The sequence below is a fragment of the Saccopteryx bilineata genome, chromosome 6, assembly GCF_036850765.1.
Source record: "Saccopteryx bilineata isolate mSacBil1 chromosome 6, mSacBil1_pri_phased_curated, whole genome shotgun sequence".
Classification (NCBI taxonomy): domain Eukaryota; kingdom Metazoa; phylum Chordata; class Mammalia; order Chiroptera; family Emballonuridae; genus Saccopteryx; species Saccopteryx bilineata.
The window spans coordinates 189,245,161-189,268,708 of NC_089495.1; the positions used below are offsets into that span (position 1 = coordinate 189,245,161).

Consider the following 23,548-nt stretch of genomic DNA (forward strand, 5'->3'; position numbering starts at 1 on the left):
ACTGAAAGAAGACAGTGCAGCTCCCCCTTCTCTCTCTCTCTCTTTCTCTCTGTCTTTTACAATATTACCAACACACAGGAATTATGGGGGGCGGGGGCAGTTAGGGGGTAAACCCCCCACCAACAATAAGGTTTGCTAATTAAAAGTAATGTTTTTCCTTTTTTTTTTTTTTTTTTTGGCAATTTGATAACACAAAACACTTACTTGGGGCCCACAGGGGGAAACGAACGGAGACAGATAAAAAATGTTTTGTGTTCATCGAAGCACAACTATGTTAATGCGTATTATCCCATTAATGTGCATCAACATCGGGAATCGGCTCACCAATGCAAGCAAGAAGCATACACTTATCATCATTTGATAACATGTTTAATGACAGATTGACGGGAGATTTGCAAATGTGAACTGGCATCAGTGTTGCTAACTTCAGCTTCTGCCGCCGCCTCTGCTATGCCAGCATATTTATGTGCATAATTTGATTTCTCAGCCACACTGTTAGTACATTTTTAATATTAACTATGCACGAACAGACAGCCGAACTTAAGTTGCACTGATGGTTGGAGTTCATTAGATTGAAAAAGATGGGCGCGCGTGACTAAGATGGAGGTGGCAGCCCGACATCCGAGAGCAGCCCTTAACAGACACACTGCCTTCTCGACAAGCACGGGGTACACGGCTCGTGGTACTGGGGGGTGGCGAAGCTCTCGTGAGTGAAGGAAGAAGTGGAAGAAGAGGAGGAGGAGAAGGAGGAGGAGGAGGAGGAGGAGGAAGGAGAGGGAGGAGGAGGAAGGAAGCTCCCGCTCTGGGCATTCAGCTACGAACCTGACACGGAGCTCAGGTTTGTTTTCTTTCCGCCACGTCCTTCCACCCCCCTCAACTCATCGCGACTCCACGCGCAAGCCCCCTTAGCTTTGTATGGAGCAGGTGACCATGAATGCCCATCCATTCTTCCTGATCCCAAGCCAGGCGCTGTTGCTCATGAAAACCTTCCCGAAGTGGGCATAGGGCTAATCCTGTCTCTTTGGAGGAGGCACAGTGATCTGTGACTGAATGTGGCCTCCATCACACTACACTGTGACCACGTGTGATATCACCCTGCTACATGCCCATTTCCTCATCTGTAAAATGGGCATAAGACTATCCCTTTCCTTCACAGTGGCTAACGCTCACACAAGCTAAACAAGAGAAGTGCTGAGCCCAGTGTTTGGCACACGGCAAGCCCTCAACCTCATATATTCACTGTTATTGTGTTATTTCTGCCCTTTTTTTTTCTTTTTTTTTTTGTAATCAAAAAAATTTATAAGGCTGCTTTCTAGTTCCTAGAATCAAGCAGATCTGAGATTAAATTAATTTCTGCAAACTTGGGGTACTTGTGCAAGGTGGCATTGATCCCAGGGTACATCTGTGAGACAGCAGGGAGGATAAATAACACATACACAGGGTTTAGGAGTGCCTCAGACAGGGTCAGCCTTTGGTAAGCATTCGTCCTATTTTCTCGGGGGTCCGGGCAGTGTGCTCTTTGGTGGTGATGGTGGATCTGGAAAACGGACATTCAAATTCTGGTTCTGCTGCTTCCCAGCTGTGAGATAATGGGCTACTGCCTCAACTTTTTAAAGGCTCAGTTGTTTTTTTTTTTCCTCTACAAACTAGGACTCACGATGAAACCTATTACCAAGGATCCGGAGATGATACAAGGAGAGAACACTGGTTGCATGCTCACTTAATGCTGACTGTCATTGTTATTACAGTTTGTATCTTCGGGGCTTTACTGGTGCCTGGTGCATAATAAGTGCTCAATAAATGTTTGTTGATTGAACATGTGAGTGAGATCACTATGGCTGTTAGGCAAGAATCCTGGGAAAGACTTGTCCAGGGAACAGGGCAAAAGGTCTGTCTACTTTGTAGGCTCTCTTCTGCCTTCAAGGGGCTGATAGTCACACCTCAGTTTCCTCTATAAAACGGGGATACTAATACCTCTACTAAAAGCCAGTGGTGAGGGGTAAGTGAGAAAAAGGCAAGGAAACATCTAGCACAATGCACACAGTAGGTGCTCAGCCAATGCCAGTTCCCTCTCTTCCCTTGGTTTGCACGGAAGGCTGTTCATCTGTGTCTGATCACTTTCAAAAGCCTGGACTCTGTTTACTTGCACTGGTTTGATTACAACATAGATTAATTATTTTATCAGCAGCAATGAGGTGAAAGGCAACTCTTATTTTGACACTTTTTTTGACAAAATAATTTGATGTATTTTAACATCAGCTTTAAGAGGTAGATAGCGACCCTACCTTTATTCACAAATGTACCTTTGGGGAAAGAGGCGGTTTTTTTTCATAAAGGCAGGAGAGAGGTCTGAACCACCCGGAGTGAAGTCTACCTGACGAGGGCGCTGTAGGGGTGCCCCTGGATTCCCTCTATACTATATATATTCTTGTGCCCTGTTCCTGGCTTTGCCTGTTTTTCCAAGATACACTTGCAACTTTTCGGTGGATGGCCCACGGCTAGTGGAGTTGCTTTGCTGGACGTGCCCAGTGCCTGTAAGCTTCTGCCCCTGGGATGGCCCCTCCCCAATGACTGGCTGGGGTGTGTGTGTGCCAGAACCCAGCCCTTGCCTCCGGGTGGCCTAATGAACACCCCAGAGCTCCCTATGGGATCAGGCTGAGGCGGGGGCCTAGTCTGGGTTCTCTCTCATGCCTGGTTTCTCCCATTCCCTGTCTCTCCCACTGGTTTCTCCTGGAAGCACATTCCTAAGAAATCACTTGCCCAGGAATCCTGATGTCAGCAATCTGCTTCTGGCACTGCCACCTACAACGCTATTCTACTGTATCAGGGGCTGGCAGAATGCAGCCCAGGGGCCAAATTCCGCCCTCCAACTGCTTCTGTAAATAAAGTTTTATTGGAACTCAGCCACACCCACTCCTGCACAAATTGCCTATGGCTGCTTTTGCGGTGCAATGCAAAAGGGGTCAAGGATTTGCAACAGACACTGCATGGTCTGCAGAGCGTCCAGTGTTCACTGTCCAGTCCTGTGACAAAGCAAGTTTGCCAGGCCCTATGCTAGGTAAGGCCTCGAACACGCCGAAGTCTTCTCACCTCAGGGACTTTGCATATGCTGTTTCTTCTGAGCTCTCATCCTTTGACTCAGTGGAGAATCAGCTGCTTATCATTTTTCAGATCTCAGCAGAAAAGTCACTTCCTCAGAAAGGCCTTCCTGCTCATCATCTGAAGTAGCCTTCCGTTTCCTTCCTCTGTTGCCCCGTATCCTTAGCACTTACAGAGCCGAAATTATTGCCTTTCTTCATTGGCTGCTGTTCCCACCACTGTTACCAACTGGCACATAAACTCCACAAGGGGCAGAGACCTCTGTCTCGCTCATTTCTGGACCCCAGGGCCTGGCCCAGTACCTTTACACAGAGTCTATGCTTAAAAATACCGTTGACTGAACGGTGAGAAAGAATGAAATCTTCTTCACTGGGCTGCATTTATTCCAGGTGGATCTAGAAACCAGGAGGATCATTTCGATGGTGCTGGGTAGTTCGATCCTCATTTAGAATCCATACTCCCAAAGCAACGGGAACATATTTTATGCTCGAGCCACATTAGTGCCTAAACATTTATTACCTCTGGTATTAATCTGCTTGTTTTGCCACATTATATAATGGGAGGTCACTTTATGTTATAAGCTGTAATTTTTTAATTTTATGATGTAAATTGACCTGCTTCAGGAACCTAGCTATAAAAAGCCTCGCTGTCAAGGGGTCAAGGAAAAGTTATGCTGTGTTAATGGTTTTAATTAATGCATTAATTTCACAAAGTTTTTGTTTAGGGCTTAATATGTGCAGGGTCCATGTCCAAGGTCTTCAAGGAACTTCCTGAGAAGAAAAGACAGGCACATTCACACACACACACATCTGCAATACGTTCTGCTCCCAGCAGCCAGAGTTGTCTTTAGAAATGCCAGTTGGGTCACGCCATTCTCCTACCGAAAACCCGCCAATAAACTGAGAATAACCTCAGCTTGTCACCATGGCCTGCACAAGTGAGTCTTGGCTAAATAATTCAAAATTATTTCACTCTGAGTTCACAGATTTCTGGTGATAATGGCTTTCTTTCAATTTCCCCCAACACTCCCAGTTTTTCCTTGCCCCAGGGCCTTTGCACTTGCTGTCCCTGTCTGAAATCTTCTTCTCATTCATTGCAGAACTGGTTCCCTCCATCCTTCATGGCTCAGATGTTCCCTCTCAAAGAGGTCTTCCAGGAGTGCCCACAGTGGATTAGCCCTGCTGCGACAGGCCCTTAGTACTTTATTTCCTTTGGGGGATTGAAAACAATTTTGTTTATTAGTTTTCTTGTTGCCTGTCTTTCTCCTTCTATAAGATATGTGAAGGAAAGGAAAATGCCATTCTGTTCACTGCTGAATCTTTGGAGCCTAGCACAATGCTAGGCACAAGGAAATGCACAAACAAGTAACATAATACCAGACAGTTAAAAAAAAATCTAATAAAGGAAGTAAGATACAGTGATGAGAAAGGCCCATGGAAGAGGTCTGGATGGCTGCGGCTTGGCAAACTATGGCACATGGGCTGACTCGAGCCACTACTTGATATTTTTTTAAGGAACCACAAGCAAAGAATATTATTTACATTTTTAAATGGCTGAAAAAAATGTTTTAAAAAGACTATTTTATGACATGAAAATGATATAAAATTCAAATTTCAGTGTGTGTTGATAGTTTTATTGGAACATAGCCACTCCCCCTTATTTACATATCCCCAATGACTGCTTTTATGCCACCACAGCAGATTGAGTGGTTGACAGAGGCTGTATGGACACAAGCCCGAAAATATTTATTATTTGGTTGCTTATGGAAAATGCTCCATGACTCCTGACTTAGATTTTCAGGAAAGAGTCTTTCAAGAACTGATGCTTAAGTTGAGATTTAAATGATGAGAATGGTTACTATCAATAGAAGGTTAAGAGACTATATTTGAAGTCCCTGAGGTAGAATAAACACTCATTAAATGATAGCTCTTCTCATTATGGAATGAACTTTGAGTTATGACTGAAACTGGCAGTTCTGTGCTGAGTGAACCGGCTCAGGGTAGCGAGGAGACATGAGGAAGTCTCACGGTGACTACTGCACCTGTCCTAGCGAAAGACAGGGTGTGCTTCGACCAACCGAACCGCTGTGTGAACGGAAGTGGCCGGGCTGACGTGGGGAGAGCACCGCGAGGTCCGGGCAGGAAAATCAGTGATGCAATGGAGAGTGGTGGAGGCACGGGAGAAGGAGGAGGGTCCACAGATCCTCGGCAGGGTCACCGGGAGAGCCGTGGGGCTGCTCACTGTCATTTCAGAATCAGAGAAATCAGCAGATGTCAGAAGGATGAAGAGACTGAACAAGATGAATTGAATTTGGGGTCATTTTTCTTCCCCCCAAACACTGATACCACAAGCCCTCTGGGCAGAGCGATGTCAGGCCACGCTGTCAGGTGCTGATTCAGCCCGCTGCCTCCAGGCGTGTGTGTCTGACCCCGGCCAAAGAGACCACCATCCTCCCAGCCACAGCATTGCTTCCAGAGTGCAGGACCCCACAGGCCACTTCAACTCAGTCTCCGTATTTAGTTGGCACCCTTTAGAAACATGCGCTCTGCCCACCGGAGCGCCTACAATGGTGGGAGATATCCCTGGTGCCGGCCCAGGAGATCTTGCCCTTGGCCTGAAAATGGAGATAGCACAGCGGAAAGCTGAGCTGAAAGGTGGGGAAAGGCCTGGTTCTGACGACATCGCTCCTGTGAAACTAGGGTTCACCTGTGTGTGAAACCAACTCTATCCTTGGATGGCCCAATAAATCCCGTTTTGCTAAATTAAGTTAGACTTGGTTTGCAGTCAATTATAAACAAGAGATTTTGAATTGTGTTCAATTCAGATTCAACATGCTGAACAGCTTGAGCTGTCGCTTCCAAAAGAATTTTATGGCCCATCTTTTCGGAGTTAAGGAAGGTATCCCGCTAAGTCAGGTACAGCAGTGGTCCCCAACCTTTTTTGGGCCACGGACCGGTTTAATGTCAGAAAATATTTTCATGGACCGGCCTTTAGGGTGGGACGGATAAATGTATCATGTGACTGAAACAAGTGTCAAGAGTGAGTCTTAAATGGATGTGACAGAGGGAATCTGGTCATTTAAAAAAAATAAAACATCGTTCAGACTTAAATATAAATAAAACGGAAATAATGTAAGTTATTTATTCTTTCTCTGCGGACCGGTACCAAATGGCCCACCGACCGGTACCGGTCTGCGGCCTGGGGGTTGGGGACCACTGAGGTAAAGGACCTATTGAATCAAGGCTCTTCCTGACACAGTAGAAACAACTGAGCTGACCCCGTCTGTTTCTTTTTTTTTAAATTTTTTTTATTTATTCATTTTTAGAGAGGAGAGAGAGAGAGAGAGAGAGGAGAGAGACAGAGAGAAGGGGGGAGGAGCTGGAAGCATCAACTCCCATATGTGCCTTGACCAGGCAAGCCCAGGGTTTCGAACCGGCGACCTCAGCATTTCCAGGTCGACGCTTTATCCACTGTGCCACCACAGGTCAGGCCCCCGTCTGTTCCTTTAAATGACCTCAGCAGGGTCACGCAGACTTCCAGGGCCACCTCCCACTCTCCTAGACCCTGGTCCTCTCCTCCTGTTTCCTCTGTGCTTGCGCTTCCCACAGGACAGAGGGTCAGGCCGAGGACTGAGGAAAGCTAATAAAAGCAAACTGCTTAGAGTCCTTGCACCATTCCAGCTACTGAGATTAAAGTGGCGATTCTCAAAGTGTGGTCTCTGGACCAGCATCAGGTGATCATCTGGGAACTTGTTAGAAATTCAAAATCTCCGGCCCCACCCAAGAGCTACTGAATCTGGCACTCTGGGACGGGGCTTGGCCAGCTGGGTTGTAACAAGCCCTCCAGACAATTCTATCTACACTCAAGTTTGAGAACCACTGACTTAAAGCATTACCCAGACTATTTCTTTCTGTCACCCCTGAGGCAGGGACAGTCATCCCTTCATCTATAGATGAAGAAACTGTATCTTAGGGAGCTCAGGACATTTGCTTGACTACTGGTGAGCAGTGGACCTGATTCAAGCCTGACCCCCAGACCCCTCTAGTGCTCTCCAGCCAGACTGGGCATGGCCATTCCGCACTGGTATCCCCACGTCCAGCTCAGGGCTCTCCCTCCCGCGGGCTGGCAGAGACGCTGTCTCAGATTGGCAGGGCCTGTGGCCTCCTTTCTGCTGATTCCTACTGAGCCTTCAGACACATGGGTCAATTTCCAAAGAACTTTCCACTTAAAGAAATATTTGCAGGAAAAATGAAAGGCAGCCCCAGAGCAGAATCCCAGCTTCAGACAAACCTCAACTCAGGTCCACTGGGGTTCTGGGATTGCTCCGCCCACCAAGGAATTTGTGACCAGTGGCTTGGACTGTCTTCTCCTGAAAACCACCTCCCCCTTCCAGGTTCCCTGTCTTGTGCTCCACACTTCTTCCCCAGTTCACACCGTGTGGTTACAGATGCCACTTGGCTTGCCATGATTTATAAGTGACCACTAATGTTCACTTATAATTCCCCATTTCAGATGCGAAAATGGCTCGTCCGATTCGCCACAAGGGCCCTCTCTACAATGATTTATAATTTAAAAATTAACACAAGGACGGAGGAGACTCTGCATTTTTGAACCAGGAACTTGGAGACGTGGAGGTGAAAACTTGATGAGCCGGAGGAATTAGATGAGTGCCCGAGCGAAGGCCTCTGTCCCGCATCTCCACGACCGCCGAGCTCTCCTCCCACCTGTCCCGCGTCTCCACGACCGCCGAGCTCTCCTCCCACCTGTCCCGCGTCTCCACGGCTGCCGAGCTCTCCTCCCGCCTGTCCCATGTCTCCACGGCTGCCGAGCTCTCCTCCCACCTGTCCCGCGTCTCCACGACTGCTAAGCTCTCCTCCCACCCGTCCCGCGTCTCCAGGACCGCCGAGCTCTCTTCCCACCCGTCCCGCGTCTCAAGGACTGCCGAGCTCTCCTCCCACCTGTCCCGCGTCTCCAGGACTGCTAAGCTCTCCTCTCACCTCCCAGGCCACCTGCACTCGCCACAGAGCAAGCCCACAAATGGTGTCTTTATCTTGGGGTATCTCCCCCCTTGTTAGGAACACTGCCTCATCTCGGACACAGACCTTTCCCATGTAAACCATGCTGCTGTAAAGCAAGCAGAGCAGAGCAGAAAGTCAATGCCTGGTTTCTGGGAGAGCCCAAAGCGACCTGAACAGCAAGGGCAAACATCATTAGCTCTGGGTGGAGACGGACTCAGAAGACGTTGGACGGTAGAGTATAGAACATGTCCCTCCACAGGGGAGGAGACAGTGACAACGACGTAAGTAGGAAAAGCAAGGCAGGGAGAGAGAAAGCGAGCTTGTGCGGGAAGGGAGGCCAGGGCGATGTTTTCGCTCATGTAACCCTCGAGATACTTCGGTGCTTGTGTTGGTTCAACCATCCGTGGCCTTGTGACCAGGCTGTTCCCTGGTCTGCTCCAGCATCAAGTGGTTACAATTATGGATTGCAAATTTATTGACATTTGACATCTCCGTCAGCCTTCCTCTGATCAACAGAACTCTGTGCCTCCAAACGGAATAATTACGGGAGGTTGCAGCAGTCACGGGGATGCCAAAAAGGTCATTAAATCATCTTGAAGAAACAATGTGTTCCTCCATTTCATCTTGCCGGTAAATCTGCCGCTGAAGTCAGGACCACCTAGGGCTGACGCTCAGAGGAGAGGGGCTGAATTACAGAGTGGAGGGAGGAATTAAATTAGGATTGAAAAATAGGAAGGCGAGCACAGCAGGGACCTTTCGCTGCGTACTTCATAATTCCTGGAGAAGCATAAAAGTTGTGGTTTACTGGTATCAGAATGGACTCCTTGTGGGAAACAGGCAGGAACGGCATGCCTGGGCGTTGGGGGTGGTCCGGGGAGACGCGGGAAGGGCAGCGGCGTCTGGAGCCCACTGGAGACGTCGGTAGACTCTGTCTTATGTCCTGTATGTCTTCTTTGTCTGACATCCCTTCTTCCTAGACAAGCAGGCATCCCGGTGGCCTGGAATCCCCATGGAGCTGCTCATCTGTCCCCAAGCACACTGGTTCCACTGCAGCCCAGCCTAGCCCTGCCCGCCCACAGCCTCCTCAGGGCCCTGCCTCTGCTCTCGCCCTCCCCGTCCATTCCGCACTCAGTAGCCAGAGCGTCCAGGAGAAGGATCATGCCATTCCCGTTTCAGCCCTCCCAGTGGCTTCTCACTGGGCGTAGGGGGGACAAATCCAAAGGGTTGAGGATGTTCTGCAAAGCCCCTGACTTGCCTCCTCCTTCTGCCCCCTCACCTGACTCCGGCCCTACCCCTCCAGCCCCAGCTGTCAAACCTCTGGCCTTTCCCTGGATCAAACACACCAAATGCTCCCAATTTGTCTCATGCCTGGCTCCTTCCTAACCTCCTCGTCTTCTTTCCCTGACCCTCCTATTCAAAGTAAGCTGTCCCTGTCATAGTTCCTTACTTTGCCCCGAATTCTCTCGGCAGCCCCTCGTTCTTAGAAATTATTTACTCTTACTCATATGCTCACCAAATGTTGGCAGGTAGTATTATTGTCGACCTGTTCTCTGATCGGAATGCAAGGTCTGGGCTTCCCTTCTTCTCAGGTGGCGCCCAGCACTTTGGACAAACCCCGGCAGGGAGCAGGAGAGCATGAAGGAAGGAGCAGCGAATGAAGGTGGCCACTGCACCTGCTGCAGGTAATGCAGCCCCGCTCCGCCCACTCCCCTGAAGGCACTGACTGACTGCTCCCCTGGGCCCATGCACCTCGGGAGAAACACTTCTGAGCTCGGATACACAAGCCTCACTGTAGTGCGAGTCATCGGTACAAAGCACAGGGCGCTGGAAGTGTTTCTCACTTCCTCACACTTCTCTGGGCTGTGCAAAGCCTGAAGGTTCCCTCACATGGGACTGCTGTTCTGTGCTGAGCGCTGTGCTAAGGGTTTTACGTACTTTATTTACCTGATTCGTCTCACTAATCAGTGACACAGGCATAATTATTGTTTCGCACATAGAGACATCAAGAGGAAGTTAGGGTCACCTCCTATGTAGGTCCCTCCCTCCCTCCCTCCCTCCCTCCTTCCCTTTCTTCCTTCCTTTTCCTCCCTCCTTTCCTTTCTCCCTCCCTTCCTTCATTTATAGTCTGTGGTTGGACAGCTAATCAGGCGTAGCCCCTGCCCCCTGGCGCTTAGGGGTGGGTGGCAACCTCAAACCCAGTACAGTGGAGGCTCAGGTAGAAGCCTAGCGCTCCAGCACTTCCCAGCCCTATCAAGTCAACTTCACGGAAACAATGTTCACACGGTTCACTAAGGAAACCTTCACTGACCATCTGTCTCTGTGAGGCTCAAGAGACAAGGGAGAAGCTATTGTACGTACACCCATCAGCCTCCCTGTCTGCTCTGCCTTCTCCCTGCCATCTTCTCCCCGAATTGGGGCTCCGACCCTGAGGTATGACATGCATTTTCTGGAATGAACCATCCACTGTGTATCCTTGCGAGGTTCTCGTCTTGCCATTTCTTGTTTCCCCTGTGCTCCTGTCTGTCTCCCCACCCGGCTAGCTCTGCTGCCTCATCCCAGACTCAGCCCGGACCTCTGCTCATTTGGCCACACTTCCTCAAGCCCCCTGGCCCAGCATGTTTCCCGGAACAGCTCCTAGCACAGCTGAGGCCTTGGGGTCACGTCTTCCTTCTGCGATGGGTTGTCAGCACTCTGAGGGCAGGTCCTGGGCTGCCTGCACTGTCGTAGCACCAACCCCAGTCAGGCACACACCGCTGACTGTTTAATGACCGTTGTCATGTTTGTCTTTCCTGATGGGGGGTTCCTGAGGCAGGACATGTGACCTGCTTCCAGCACAGTATAATCACTGCTGTTGCATTATAAAATTGTTAGATGCGTCGAGCCCCCTCGATTCTAGGATGGCTATATTTCCACAATTACGAGAGGAGCTCTCATTCAATGAGGGTATCCCGATACCGCACAGGAGGACACTTAGTAGGTTCTCTCTGTTTTTATCCTTACACTGTAACGCCAGCCTTCCCACAGCCACTTGACAGTGAGGCAGCTGAGGTCAGAGAGGTGACGGGACCTCCCGTAGGCCCCTCAGCAAGGAAGTGGAGACCCGGCCCCAAGGCAAGGCCTCTACAGTTTCAAAGCCATGTTCTTTCCCATTGAGCTTAGCTGCCCTGAGCTTCCTTCCTGAGATTTCTGGGCATCCAAAGTCCCCGTCTCCTGACACCCCTTCCTCCTTCCCTCCACATCCGAAGGCCTTCCACTTCTATTTGCTCACATTTCCGGGATGATGAGGTCCTGATTGGTCCTTTGACTTCTAAACCATACAGCCAACACTGTCCAATAGGGACCCATCTCCAGGGTTACTGCACACCAGAGAACCCTCAGGAAGGCAGCAAAGGGGAAGTGGAGGCCACAGCAAATATGGAGTAGGGAAGCCATAAACAATTAAACACGACAAAATCCTCTGGTGAACAAAAATAGAACTATTTGACTATGAAGTTGAGTAATGTAGCATTGAAAATAGCACAACCTGGAACATCATTTTTTTTTTTTCTCTCCATAGATGAAAAAGTACCAGAGAAAGCCAGGCACACTGGAAGTGCCAATCTGCTGGAGGGCTCGAGTGGTAGCAAGTAGTCTCTGTCAAAGATTTGGGCTTTCAGGATATATAATTTTTTTTTTTTTTTTTTTTTGCCAGTTCACGTTCTCTCCCATACACGGGTAACTTGTGGACGGGGTTCACATCTCAGACTTTGGTGTAGCACCCAACAGAATTTTTAACCCGAGATACCTCAGGAAGGTGCTGGGAGAATTTTGGACCAAAATTCTGGCTGGTGGTAAATCGTTCCTTTGTCCACACTTGATTTCCAGCTCTGCCACTGACTAGCGATGTGACCTCGCCGGGCATGTCACCTCTGAGGGCTGGCTCCTTCACCTGGAAGCTGTATAAGCACAGTTCTTTCTTCACAGAGCTTAGGGTGAAGATGAATTGAGATGCTATACGAACAGGGCCTGGCACCATGGCCGGGACGCTGTAAATGCTCCACAGATGTTAGTGCTCTGTCTGTCGATGACAGCAAGGACAACCGCGATGGCGGACCCTGTGCCGCGCTCTGCGCTAAGCACTGCATTCTCTCGGCACGCCCATTCCCCACCATCTGCACTGAACGTCCCAAGGCAGATCTTGCTAAACACAGCTCAGCATTGGTCGCTCTGGACTGCAGCAGGGGGACTTTCTCAAGGTAGCTGGTGGCGGAGAGAGAGAGGGGAAGTCCGAGGGAAAGAAATGCATGTGAAAGCTACATTCCATCCTGTCTCAGGGATACCCCAGTACCCCCAGAGCTGTTTTAGTGAATCTGTCCTCAAGTCTCTCCTTATTTCTTCAGATGAAATGACAACGACCCCCCTCCCACATCTTGATTTAAGCCTTAAGCAAACAAAACTTTTTGAAGCAGGCGATGGAGGTAGAAGACGGAGAGAGAAGAGAGGAGCTGGCCGAGCACCTGCCTGTGTCCCGGGTCCACGCTTCTGTACTGTTTCACTGAATTTCCACCGCAACTGGAGGCGGGGGAAGGGAGCTGCCCCCCCACACCCTCCCCAGGCCCGGCTTTCCTCCCAGCTGCACACGGATTCCTTCAGAGCATCACTAGGAGATGAGCCCACTAGGAATCCCCTACACGCCTAAAGACACCATATGCTTCCTGCAAGGAAAACACACACAAAAATAAACAAAGAAGTAAAGAGTATCCATGACCAGCACTCTCTGTGGTGCCCTGGCTTCCTGGGTGTGGGAAGGTGACCACTGTCAACTGCAGGACAACTCCTCTAAGACCCCCAAATGTGACGGGTGCCTTTGGCTCGTGGCATCCCCGTTTCCTGCCAGGTGAGCCTCTTTTTACATTCGCGCTGGATTTAACAGGAGAACATGACATGCACTGATTCTCAACCAAGCCCCATTCCGTCAGAGGAGGAGCCAGGACAGACAGCCCCTGCACCCCAACAGCCTTCGACTCCGGTACCTTTCACGCATTCCCTCGTCACCTCCACGGGCCTACATGTCATTTAACAAACTGCCCCGTGATTCCTGCAGGGCGTGGTGGCGGGGCTGATTTAAAATCCCCGCATTGCTCAAACTGCATTGTTCTTCATCAAGTTGAGTCATTTTTATGTGAAGTGTCAAGCTCCCTAACAAATAACTCCTGCCAGACAAATCAAGCTCCTCGTCTTAGAGCCGCGGCTAAATAGTTTATAGCTTTAATCTGCTCACCGAGGTGTGCAGTCTATGACAGTAATTATAAATGCAAGGAGAAATTATAGCTGAATGCTTTAACTGCATTAGGAGCCGTCTGATGAACAATCATGAGCTCCTGCTCTCTTCCAACAATAGAGGGCAAGTTAGTGTCAGTGCTGGAGAGATTTCAGTTCTGCATGGCTTTTTCTCCCATTTACCACGGAATGTCACTTGTCTCCTAGAACACAGGGAAAAAAAAAAAAAGCACCATGGAAAAGCTTTAAACTTGATAGTTAAAAAAAAAAAAAAGACAAAGAGAGAAATGCAGGAGAAAACTGTTTATCATTAGGACTTTTTTTTTTCTGTTTTGTTAGGTAGCAGGTTCAGTTTCAAATTAGTTCCTTGAAGGTAACTGCTTGTTTACCTAGGAGGGGCCTTTAAAAAAAGGATCCCTCCTGAAGCCATTTCCGAGACATTGTTATAGAGAAAGACTTGTTTAAATGAAGGGCAGGATCGCTATCAGCCCAGGCAGGAGCTCCGGGGACTGTGGGTGTCCCTCCTCTGGGCCCCGTGCCCCATCTCCATCTACCTAAGCTAATGACACCATTTAGCTCTTTATTTTCCCCTCCTCACTTTCACAGAAAGACGTTTTTAATTTAGCTGAAGAATTACACAAATGTATTTTAAAGACATAAATCCATATAAAAAATATGAGCTAATTAAAACATTGCACTCCCTGTCGCTCATGGATTTTCAATTTAGCGAAAGAAAAAAGAATTGCATCTGGTTAAATGAAAAGATGATACTGATGGCAGATTGGAGTAAATGAAAAATAATGTTACTCTATATTAAAGCACCAAATTATACACGTCAGGACGGAGCATTCAGAAGTCCAAACGAGGGGGACGTGCCGCGGAGCTGGAGCGCGCCCAAACGAGGGGGACGTGCTGTGGCGCTGGAGCGCGCCCGTGCGCAAGGGGCGTTCACGTTCAGCCTGTCGCCGGGTAAATGAAAACGTTAAGAGAGACGGTGCGGCCTGACCAGGCGGTGGCGCAGTGGATAGAGCATCGGACTGGGATGCGGAAGACCCAGGTTCGAGACCCCAAGGTCGCTGGCTCGAGCAAGGGGTTGCTCGGTCTGCTGAAGGCCCACGGTCAAGGCACATACAAGAAAGCAGTCAATGAACAACTAAGGTGTTGCAACGAAAAACTGATGATTGATGCTTCTCGTCTCTCTCCGATCCTGTCTGTCTGTCCCTATCTAAACCTCTCTCTGACTCTCTCTCTCTGTCCCTGTAACAACAAAAAAAAAAAAAAAAGAGAGAGAGATGGTGCGCGTTGGTTTCTCACTGCACTGGAGTGGCTGGCATCGCATAACTGACCCTGGTTCCCCAGTCTCACATTGCCAACCCAGAATTAATTCCAAGAAGTCAGGATGGGGATTTAAAAGAAATTCTTAGACATACGCTTTCACCGGAATGGGCCACTTCTTGGTTAGACGCTACACGGTAAATGTATGTTACCTGACCGAAACAAGGACATTAACATGCAGGGAGTGGGGACACTGCCCTGCAGGGCCCTGAGTCGTGGTATTGCAGTTACAGCCTCCAAGAGGCCACAGAGAGGCCTTGCTCATCTTCAGCTCTCGGGCGGCGGGTACAGCCTTTTCTCCGGGCTGCTGAATGTGCACGCCCAGCCCGAGCAGCGTCCAGAAACCATCAGGTAAGGTGGAGGAGAAACCAAGGTCCCGAGGAAGGGTGGTGAGCACAGGGCGGCCCTGGGTTCGAATCCACCTGGACATTTACTGTGCAGCCTTGGACAAATCACAAAACCCTCTGAGCTCCTTGCAAAATCAGGGTGAGATGAATCACCATGCCCGGCTCATAGGAGGGGGCCAATAAGTAGGTTTTGCTGGCATTGCCATCATTATAATCAAACAGCAGGTGGAGGGTTCCATGGGGGTACCTGCCTCAGTGTTAATCAGCTGGGAAGACCGCAGGTGTTATACACTTCAGGTGAGGCTGAAGAACACGGCAGGGCCCTGGAGAGACAGCCTAGAACAAACCTTTCTTGTGCATCTACTATGTGCCAGGCTTTCTGGTACAGAACTGCATGCACTTAATTCTCACAACTTTCCTATGTCCACATTTTATACCCACAGAAGCGGGCACATCAGCGAGGGTGCAGGAGCTGGGGCTGGAACTCAGCCTCGAGGGCCTTGGCAGCCAGAGCACTTCCCCCAACATCATGCTGCCTCCGAAAGCCCGTTCCCTTTCTCACTTCCCCTGGGACTGGACAGATGCCCTCCCATGTGCTCCATTCAGTGTCTACTCCCGACCTGCCCATCTAGGTGTCCGTCACTACCTCAAAGGTGTGCTCTTGTCCTGGTCACTGGGATGAGCAGAGAGCTCGGCCTCGAGCAACGGCTTCATAGACAGCTGATAGTGAATGAGTGAGGCTCAGAGGCTGGGGACACTGGAAATTCATGCAGAATCTCTCTGCCTCCAGTCTCTCTCCTGTAACATGGTTGAACCAACCTCTACCTCAGAGGACTGTTTGTGAGAATAAAGTGAAACAATGTTTGTGAAGAGCCTGTTGCAGGCCCAGCACATCTTGCTATTATATAATCAGCACAACTGCTGGTTCACCATTATATACCCACTGTTAAAGAGAGGCTGGTGCACAGTACAGCACAACCAGTAGGATAGATGATGTGAAAGATGAAAGGAATGCATGGAGGGGAGGCAGGAAGGGAGGGAGGGAGGGAGGAAGGAAGGAAGGAAGGAAGGAAGGAAGGAAGGAAGGAAGGAAGGGCTAAAGAAAGGGAGGGAGGGAAGGAAGAAGAAAGGAAGGGAGGAAAGATTTATTTAATGGATGAAGGAATGGTCAATGCCTCTTACAGACGTTTATTAGCCCAGCCCATATCAACAGTAAGTCAACAAACAACAAATGGTGGTGAGGATGTGAAGAAAAGGGAACTTTCATGCACTGTTGGTGGGATTGTACATTGTGTGGCCCCTGCGGAAAACAGTATGGAGGTTCCTCCCTCAAAGAGTTCAACATAGAACTGCCTTATGACCCAGCAGTTCCACTTCTGGGTATCTATCCGAAGAAACCCAAAACATTGATTCAAAAAGTTATGTGCATCCTTATGTTAATTGTAGTGTTATTTACCCTAGTCCAGATATGGAAGCAACCTAGGTGTCCATGGATGGACAGATGGATTAAGAAGATGTGGTGCATATGTACAATGGCATCTTAGTCATAAAAGAGAACGAAATGTTGTCATTTGTGACAACATGAATGGACCTACAGAATACTATGCGGAATGAAGTAAATGTGACAAAGACAAATACCAAATGATTTCACGTATATGTGCAATCTGAAACACATAATAAATGAACAAGCAAAAACAGAGACACACTCCTAGACACAGAGGACAAATTGGTGGTCGCTGGGTGGGAGTGGGGTTGGGAGGAAGGGATTAGGAAGTACAAACTGCCAGTTCTAAAAACAGTCCTGGGGATGTCAAGTGCAGCCTAGGGGACAGAGTCAGTGACAGTGTAGTAACATTGTGTGGTGTCAGGTTGGGACCAGACTTACTGGGGTGGTTACTTTTAAGTTATATAAGTGTCTAATCACTATGTTGTACACCTGAAATTAATATAACATCATACGTCAACCGTATTTGCAAAAAATTAGACCGGCCCATTTGCTCTTCCAGACTGCCACATGATCTGTGCTATTATGGTCGGCAGATCTAGCAAAATAAAAATACAGAATGCCCACTTACATTTGAATCAGTAATTTTTTAAAAGCATAAATATGGTCACTGTAATATCTGGGATAGACTTATACTAAAAACTTATTTAGCACTTATTTGAAATTCAAATTTAACTGGACACCTTGCACTTTATCTGGCAACCTCACATGCTGCTCCCTGCGAACATGGATTTCTATAGAATCACCCACCACAAAGGTGGAAGGTATTGAACTAGAATTCATTCCTGCCACCAATTTCAAGGCTAAGTGTGCTGCTAAACTCATACCCTACATTACATGGTAATGACTATAATTTCAAGTCCTTCTGCATTTTAGGACTCATCGATTTGCCCTTTGTTTTATTTCTATTATTCAAGAGCATGTGATTTTTAAAGGTATGGACAAATACCTATTGAAATTTTTCCAGGTTACTTCTCCCCTAAAAAGGACTGCACATTTTAATATTAGCTAATTATTGTTTCATGAGAAGTTGTATTTAATACATGGCAGAGCATTTTGCAGGATTTAATATGCACCCGAGAAAGGAAAAAAATTCAGGTCAAAATTGGCATCTTACAGAGAAAGTAGATACAGCAAAGCCCCCACATTGATCATGCTTTCTACAACGTCACGTCATTCGGCACAATTTGTGCTATCATGCACACCAGCTAAAATTAGAGTTCCAGATAACGGTGATCTCATTTTATGATAATTTAAAATTGGGTTTGCATAATTCTTAGCAGTGTGGGCAAAGTATTGCAGAAGTATTGTTCTAAAAGAGGACCCATGGGGGCAGGGATTCTCAAGGTGACTGAAGCATTAGAAAGCCACCTTTGTGGTGATGCGGGAGCTATTCTGGCAGATTGGGACATCTTTACCACATCACAAGCATGCCAAACACCGCACCGGTTTTATGCACACACAAAACACATACACTCCCATTGCTCTAAATGAGTCCCAAATACTCAAACCTGTTTTTCTGCAGTCCTCCCTCAGAATCACAGAATCCTGGTGTTTGGAGCAGGATGGAGATTTGATTTCTTATAGTGATAACTCTGTCATATGGTGTTGCAAAGGTCCAAATTAGAAATATTTATTCCTGTACCAATGCAGAGAGATGAGAAAGAGACCTCTCCTAGCTGCGCATTTAACAGATTTGTAAGGACCTTTGTGTCGGCTTTCCTGAAATTACTGGTTCACCTTTGCTTCCCTAGTACAGGTATGTATGCTGCAGATTTTGATTACGGCTTTTCCCCCCTCTTCCCCCATTTACATATCACAATATTTTGGCAGTGATATTAATTTAAAAAAATGATTACAAACCTATCAGGTGGAAAATTGGTCTTTATTGTAGCACAAATAAACATTACCTATTTGTCCTCTTCCTCATGGCTTGAACCTACTGCTATGGGATTGGAAACATCTCTCTTCTCTTTGGATAGTCTGTGTATATTCACTGTTCTTTTTTTTTTTTTTAAAGCATAATAGCAAGTTACATAAAATTTAAAATGTTATAGAGCAAATAAATAGATCTGCCAAGCCCCAAGCTCACATGTAGATTCAATAGATGCATTTCAGCTTTTCTTTCAATAGTGTGAGCTGAACAAATCATGCTTGGAAAGCGAGAGATGAACCTGCCAGTAACACATTTTAATTATTATGATAAAACCATGCAAACACAACAATAGTCTTCATTTGAGCCCGGAGAACCATTAGAATTATGGGATGGTGTCCCCCTTTATTAGAAGCTCTTAGATCTTTCACCGCAAGTCCCAGATCAGACGTTTTAAGCCTTCTTTTCATTTTGACCATCCTCACACTCAGTCTCCCTCCCTGTGGGGCAGTGAACCCCAAACCAAGTTATATGAATACCTCTCTCCACATGGACCCCTCCTGGTGCTCATACCTTTGTGGCTGGATCTGAAAGTCTCCTATTGAAAAACAAATATTCTGACCATAGGACAAACTACACAGTGAGGGCTTCTACCTTGTTATTCACAGCTATTCGTATCTTATTGCGAATCAACCAAAAGAGCTAATATGTAACCTAGCAGCTGACATAAACTGGGCCAGTAAGTGCCAAAGCTTTAAGTCAGGTTGGGTCCTCACCTTGGGGTATGGTCCATGGTAAAGAACACCCTGAATATGTGTGAGGGTCCCTAGCACATGGGGGTGGAGGGGTACTGTGCTGGAGGGGAGAAAAAAGGTAGTCAAGAAAATACAAAATGAGAGAAAAGGGATTTGTTAAGACCCAGACTTGAATACATTTAAAAATGGCCAGTGTGACTGGCCTGTCAAGGTATCTGACCTCGGTCTCTGTCCTCTTTCCTGGAGATGACAGTGGCAGTCTGGGCACCGGTGACTCTACAAGGCACAGAACTTCTATGAAACCCAATGCAAATGGTCTCGAAGCTGTGAGACCCCATGTGCATTGGCAATGGGTGTGCAGAAAGTCACTTGTTTCTTTATTTAAGATAAAATCTCAAGGGCATGCACTGCACTATCTCAGCTAAAGGTGGACTCTGTTATTAGTCTATCCTACGGAAAACCAAAAGATGAGAAAGGAAAATAAGCCTCCTCTCTTCCCATCTCAGTGCCTGCAGAGAAGAATCTCTTCCTCCCGTCTGAGGACAGGGCAGGTGCTCTTTCACAGCACACCTGAGGGAAGGTGTGAACAGAGGGAAGGGAGTGGAAGGTGGCAATCGCTGACAGTAGCTGCCAAAAGCACTGATTACAAGTAATGATGATAAAGACTTTACACTACTCATAAGCTGATTAAGACATCTCTGTACAGTGGCTGCCCCCAGGAACTCTACAGTCCTTATTCTGTTGATGGCTTTTTTTCTAAATTGCTTTATCAGTCATTAGCATTACTATGGAACGGGGAGGAGATGAAATGGGACCGTGAGAGAAGTTAGTACTGATTAATTAAAATGACGTGTGGCCTTGGCTGGACCTGGAAAGTTGGGCCTTGGGAAACTACAGGGATCACCTATCAGGAAGCGGGAATCTGGGAACTCAATCTCTCTAAACCCATTTCGTTCTATTGCCCAAGTCTGCACTGGAGAAATTGAGAGAACGGGTAGGACTTATTTCTCATGTTCTAGTCTTCGTTAACAATAAGTCCTATTCCAGCAGGCTACTGGCCTCTCGGCACAGGGAGACGTTAGCTGCCTCTAAACAGACCCATCTCCCTTCCAGAAACTCCTCCCAAGGCCACGGTCACGACCACCTGGGAGCAAACCCGTACCTGCAGCTATTCTTCATCCACGTCTGTTACAAACTGAGAATGGTGTTCGGGTGACTTGCTGTGCGTTTTGCTTAGGTGGAGTTTTACTGCATGTTTGCTCACAAAAGTCCGAGAGCACAACTTACACTTGAATTTAGAGTCTGTGTCCTCTTCGCCAGCTATGGTTTCCGGAGACCTCTGAGCCGACGACACCCGGGAGACCTCTTGCTCCACCTTGCTCTGCTGTTCCACGGCCATGCGGGTCATGTCCTTCATTTGGAAACCTAGGTGAGATTCTAAGTGACTGATGTAGGTGGAAGGGGTTCTGAACTGGGAGGCACAGTCACTACAATAAAAGATAGGATGTCCTTTGTCCATGTTTTTCAGAAATTTTGTCCCGCCTGTTTTCCTAAGCTGGTACTTGACGTTGGCCAGCCAGTGGCTGATAGTGGTCATCGAGAGTCCCGTAAACTTTGAGATCTGCATGCGCTCCTGTGGGCCCAGGTCGGACAGCAGGTACTTGCCCTCTGACGTCTGGAAGAGGCTCGAGGCAAACTGGGCCTGCAGGATCAGAAGATGCTGAGGGTTCCAGTTGGACTGCCGGCCTTTCCTTTTATGCAAAGTCGAGACTTCGCTGGAGACGTCCTCAAAGCGCCTGACGTCCATTTCCAGCTTCATGGGGGGGACCCTGGAGGAAGTGGCGGGCTTTGGGGTGGTGGCTTTGGGGAGGACTTTGACCATGTCAGCGATGTCAGACAGAGCGTGCTTCTGAGGAGGGGACGTACAGGATTGTGCTTGCGAGGACTCAGCTTTCTTGCTTTTGGACTTGGTCAGGTCGATGGGCTGGTCGTTGTTCTCGAACAGGTAGCGCCTGGACACGCTGGCCGGTCTCGTGGTGGCAGGACTGAGCACCGGCTTGTCCAGGATGCTGAGGTTCGACTTGTGGAACATCGAGATTGTGCTTGAGCTCGGGCTGGAGCAGGAGGGGGCGCGCAGAGGCTCCGTGGCCTTGCCCAGGTGGTTGTTCAGGACGGACTGCAGCGCGCTGAGCGGGTTGATGCAGGGCAGGGCCGAGGCGTGGTTGGCCAGGGCACAGCCGTTGCTGAGGGAAGATGTCGGCTCCAAGGGCTGGGGTTTCTCCTTCTCACCACCCTCTTTCATCAGCTTGTCCTCCTCCTTCGGGGGACACGGCTCAGCCTTTTTGGATTCGGAAGGGGTTTCGTTGTTGGGGAAGGACTCCCCCTCGCTGTGGCTGAAAGAGGAAGCCTCCTCGTGGGGACTCTCTTTCCCACACTCCTTCACCATGTCATCTCTGTCTTCTGGCTCCTTCTTCACTTGCGTGTACGGGGCCAGGTTTGTGGGCACCGACACCAGCGGCATTACCTTCCACTTTGGGGCGATCGGCCTTAACTTGTTGGCGAGATTGGGTCGAACCTGCAGTACCTGGGACCCCAGAGGCAAGGAAGACTTGGTGCCCTCCGACAGCTGGTAGGCCGCATGGATGCTGGGGTACGCGCTCCAGCTGGGAGCCCCATTCTGGGCCTTGTTGATGGCTGTGGTGACAGTATTTTCCAATGACTTTAAAATGTCCCCTCCACCCTTGGAGCCATCTTCCAAGTCCTCCTCCCTCAGATACTGGTACTTCATTGTCGGGTCTAACGGCTTCTGTAGAGGGTCTTCGTAGTCCTCGCTTTTCACCGCTTTCTCCTCCTTGCTGCTCTCCTCCGTCTTGTCCTTCTTACTCTCCTTCTTCATCTCCGTCGTGGAGGCTGTGCAGTCGGCAGCGGAGTTACTCGATGGCTTGGGGGCCAGAGCGTCACTGTTCGGGGCGTCCGACAAAGACTGCATTTTCTCCACGGCGAGTGGGTCCAACACCAGCTGCTTCCCTTTCTTGGAGGCAGAGCTGGTGACCTTGAGGAAGTGGCCTGTGACCATCATGTGGGTGGTGAGCTGCTGCAAGGTGTCGTGGGAGCTCCCGCACTCCATGCACTTCAGGATCTGGGACTTGCAGGCCTCGAACTGCCAGGTGTAACTGGCGCCGTTCTGGTAGCCGTAACGGTTATTGGAGGACAGCTGCAAGCTGGCGCTCTTCGGGGAGGAGAAGGACTCTGCCAGCGACCCCGTGGTGGAGTCGGGGGAGCAGGGCCGATTGACGTCGAAGACGCGCTTCTTTGCCGGCGCGACCATTTTGGATGAAATGGTTGGTACTGGCTCCTTCAAAGGCACTTTTTGGTAATGTTTTGTTTTTATCATGTGGACACTCAGATCTTGGAGGGAATCAAAGGAGTCACCACAAAACATACATTTCAGAACCTTCTGGGCGTCCTCCTTGTCCATATCTTGGAAGGCCCGCTTGCGGGGCTTCGAGTAGCTCATGGGTCGGAGCTTGTCCTTCTTGCGGTTGTCATCTTGATAGTGGCCCGTTTCGTTCATGTGCACAGTCAACTCGACCAAGGTGTCGTAGGCAGCGCTGCACTGGCGGCACCGGAACCTGCTGGCCCCGGTGAAGACGGTGCCGCACATCTTACTGCTCTGCCGGTACAGCTGGACCGAGCTGAACAGGCTGGGCTTCGACACGGATCTGGAAGGCAAGTTCTGCTGCAGGCTTTTGGACAGAGCGTCTTGGTGCCAATCGAAATCAGTCTTGTTGCTGCCATTTCGGGTGTCACAATTCCGTCTGTCGCTGTTGGACAGCTTGAAGCCCAGACCCAGGCCCGACCAGTAGGAATCAGACAGGATGTTGGCGTAGACGGCCGTCATTTTGTCCATGCAATTGTGGGAGTCGCTTGGAAGCTTGGGGTGAGCGCTTGCTTTCTTGTCCAAGGCATCTCGACCACACACGCTCTTGATGTCTGAAATGGGGTCGCTGGCATCGCTCAGCAGAGACTCGTTCTCGGCGTCCTGATTGGACAGGTGGCTTCCTGGAGAGTTCTGGTAGCTGAAGCACCCTTTCTGCTCTGCACCCATGTCTAGCTCCTCGTCTGTCCCAGGGTCATTGCTCTGAAGTTGAACCACTGACCCACTGTCTTCTTCCTCTTCCTCCTCTTCTTTTATCTCCTCCTCGTCCTTCAGCTGTTCCTCCTGGGCGTAGCCTGCAAGACAAGAAGAGGGGATGAAGTAACATTACCAGGTTACACGTTCTACCCCGATTTCCTTACTTGGACTAAGTGCTTTCATATCACACTCAAGAGCAATTCAATCTACACTTTTATGAATA

At 48.8% G+C, this 23,548-nt stretch overlaps 1 protein-coding gene across 5 annotated transcripts in view; it reads right to left on the reverse strand.

The window, feature by feature from the left end:
• The window catches only part of TSHZ2 (teashirt zinc finger homeobox 2), a 441,429-nt gene that overhangs the window by 152,368 nt on the left and 265,513 nt on the right, over nucleotides 1–23,548 (reverse strand). For 4 of the 5 annotated variants that reach the window (XM_066234374.1, XM_066234370.1, XM_066234373.1 and 1 more), the window contains one exon: nucleotides 20,353–23,423. In XM_066234374.1, coding sequence (XP_066090471.1) covers nucleotides 20,359–23,423 — 3,065 coding nt within the window. In that variant the 3' untranslated portion in view covers nucleotides 20,353–20,358. The remainder of the gene's footprint in view (nucleotides 1–20,352; nucleotides 23,424–23,548) is intronic. The other variant, XM_066234372.1, reaches the window with a different exon arrangement.